Genomic DNA, 3,287 nt, shown 5'->3' on the forward strand with positions numbered 1-3,287 from the left:
TTAAAAAAAAAAAAAAAAAAAAAAAAAAAAAAAAAAAAAAAAAAAAAAAAAATATAAATATATATATATATATATAAAAGAAGTTACATAAATAATTAGGTATGATAATTAAAAGTACCATATACATTGTATATGTACATATATATATATATATATTTTATTTTTCTTACAAATGACAAGTGGAGAAAAGAATGAAAAATCAATAAATAAAAACATGCACATATATATATATATATATATATATATATATATATATATATATATGTATTATATATATATGCATTATATATATATTTTATTTCTTGGTATACATATAAAAAAAAAGAAATACCCAAGTTCATTATACAGACTATATAATAAAGGCATAATAGAAGGATATAATATAATCATGTGTATACGAAACAAAAAAAGTTATAAAAAACAATGTTATTTTTGTATATCATTCATAATTATATCTTTATATATATATAATATTATCTCCATAAAAGTGTAAAAGACGTAAAAAAAAATTATCATATAAAATAAAATGTTTCTTCTAATCAGATTGTAGTCCATCCCCTTTTGGTTATATACAAAAATAGGATTAGTTACATTTTCCTTGTAATTCTATATGTTCTATTTTATCGGGAAGGTGCATTTTATTTCTTCGTTTCATGATAATATTGAAATAAAATAGTAGCAACTAAAAAATAAAAAAAAATAAAAAATAAAAAAAAATAAAAAAAAATATATATATATATAACATATACATTATATATATATATATTTTTTAAACCATCTTGTAAGGATAAAATAATTCTTGTTGGATTTATATATAAAAAAAATATATATATATTAAACACACTTATATTTTTATATAGTACCAATATGACAAATATTATTGTAAGGTTAATAAAAATAGCATTGCTCTTATAAGCGGATGCAAGATGATATCCTTGTGATTCTTGAAAATCTAGAAAAAAAAAAAAAAAAAAAAAAAAATATATATATATATATAAAAGACACATAGGTATATAATATAAATATAATATAAATATAATATAAATATAATATAAATATAATATAAATATAATATAAATTTTGTTTATACAATAAATATATTTCATATATATATTCATATAATATATATTTATTCATTGTATGAATAAGGGTCTATACACTCATCTTGATATATTTTTCTTTATTTTTTGTACCCTTATCAAAAATAGATTTTTTTCTGAAATGAGAAAATTTTTTTTTTGAAAAAATATAATTTAATATAATAGATATTCTAGAACCAGCTCTTAATATATTAAAACGTATCAATCTTTCCAATAAGAACTCTAGATCATAAAATATATCAATATTTTTGGATGTATCAAAATGTAATTGATCTCCTTTAGTCATCATAAAATGTGTTACATAATTATGAAGATAAAATTCTGAACAGAATTCACTTATAATTTGTTTAGCCCAAATATCTATAACTTGTATTCCATGTTGTTCAAATAATTCTTCATCTTTTTTATGTTCATCAAAAATACGATTGATATGTGTCCATCCACTATACCATGATGATTGATATTTATTTATCATTTTATCTATAATTTCGTTATCCATATATTCAAAGAGATTTGTCTTAATTTTAGTTCCATCCATATTAAAATGTGTAATGCTTATATCTTGTCCTCCATTATCATGAGTAAATCCTATTCTTAACGGTTGATGTAAATCACTTATTAACGATATTAAATATTTCAATGAATCCGAATCCGTAAAATTAATATTTCTTGGATATATAAATTTGAATTTTTTTAATGTCTCCTTTTTATCAATATTAGTATATATTTTATTTTGTGAATCAGGATTTGTAGATAATAATTTATTATAAAAATATTTTATTGAATTTATTAAACATAAACCATTTGTATCCTTACATTCAAAATTTATATTTCTACAATCATTTTCTTGTAAATTAAAATGCATACTTTTAGCTCCATTTATTTTATCATGTACTACATGTCCCCATTTTCCGATATCCACTAAATCCTTACCATTTAATAATTTCTTCAGCTCATATAATTGCTCATTCTTTAAACCAGACATCGCAACCATACCTATCGCCTCATGCCCCTCATTATTAAAACAATCCACATATAATATGCTTTTATTATTATTAAAAAGCAAAAAAAACAAAAAAAAACAAAAAAAACAAAAAAAAGATACCAAAGACATCCCACCTTTTAGTCTCCAACACTTTTTTTTAGTGACCATTTTGGGTTAAAAGGTGAGGATATATAAATCAATAAATAAATATATAAACAAATAAATATATAAACAAATAAATAAATAAATAAATATATATATATATAAATATATAAACAAATAAATATATAAATATTTAGTAATTTTTAAAGATAAAGAAAGGATTATAATAACACATAAAAAAAAAAGGAATATGAAAAAATATTTATGCATAAAAATATATACATTTAGTCATGTATAATATGGTATCCATTTATGTGTGAACGGATACCTTTTCCTTTCCTTTCATTTTATTTTTCTTTCTTTCTATTTTTTTTTTCTTTTTTTATTTTTATTTTATTTTTTTTCTTTTCTTTTGCTTTATATCATATTGAAAAACAAAGAAATGGAAAAAAACATATAAAGAATGAATAAACAAAAAAAAAAAAAAAAAAAAAAAGTATAATATAAATATTTTTATTATGCAATAAATCTTATATATGAAATAATTATATTTATAAAGCTGTACCTTAAAATTAATTTCAGTAAACAGCTTAAATTAAAAATACATACATGGTTATATAATTATATATATATATACATATATTTATTTATTTATTTATTTTTTTTTTTTTTTTTTCTATACATATAAACTATAATTATATAAAAATAATATTATAAATATTATATTCAAATAAATATATACCTTCGTGTATTATTTATTTAATTATAATTTAATTTTAAAATACATAAAAATAAAATAAAATGAAATAAAATAAAATTATATGTATTTTAAATATATGTATGTATAATTATATACTATATATATATTATATATATTATATATATTTTTTTTTTATTTTTGTATCTTTCTTATCATGTTGTAATTTCCTTTCCTTATATTAATCCCATCTGGGCTACAAATAAATAAATAAATACATAAATATATATATATAAAATATATTTTATAATATTTTCAAAAATAAATACAAACTAATTACCTTAGTTACAACATTATGTATTATATAAAAAAGAATAGAAAAGAATATTATACCTTAAGAAGA

General features: G+C 17.4%; 1 protein-coding gene across 1 annotated transcript; it reads right to left on the reverse strand.

The window, feature by feature from the left end:
- Positions 1–583: 583 nt before the first annotated feature.
- On the reverse strand, positions 584–2,253 carry PRSY57_0906100 (P1 nuclease, putative; the record flags this gene model as incomplete). Its single annotated transcript, XM_012907301.2, has 3 exons — positions 584–682; positions 864–952; positions 1,194–2,253. 3 exons carry the CDS (start codon positions 2,251–2,253, stop codon positions 584–586), a joined length of 1,248 nt encoding a protein of 415 aa, XP_012762755.2.
- Between the last annotated feature and the right edge of the window lie 1,034 nt (positions 2,254–3,287).

Source organism: Plasmodium reichenowi, chromosome 9, assembly GCF_001601855.1.
Source record: "Plasmodium reichenowi strain SY57 chromosome 9, whole genome shotgun sequence".
In the NCBI taxonomy this organism is placed as follows: Eukaryota; Apicomplexa; class Aconoidasida; order Haemosporida; family Plasmodiidae; genus Plasmodium; species Plasmodium reichenowi.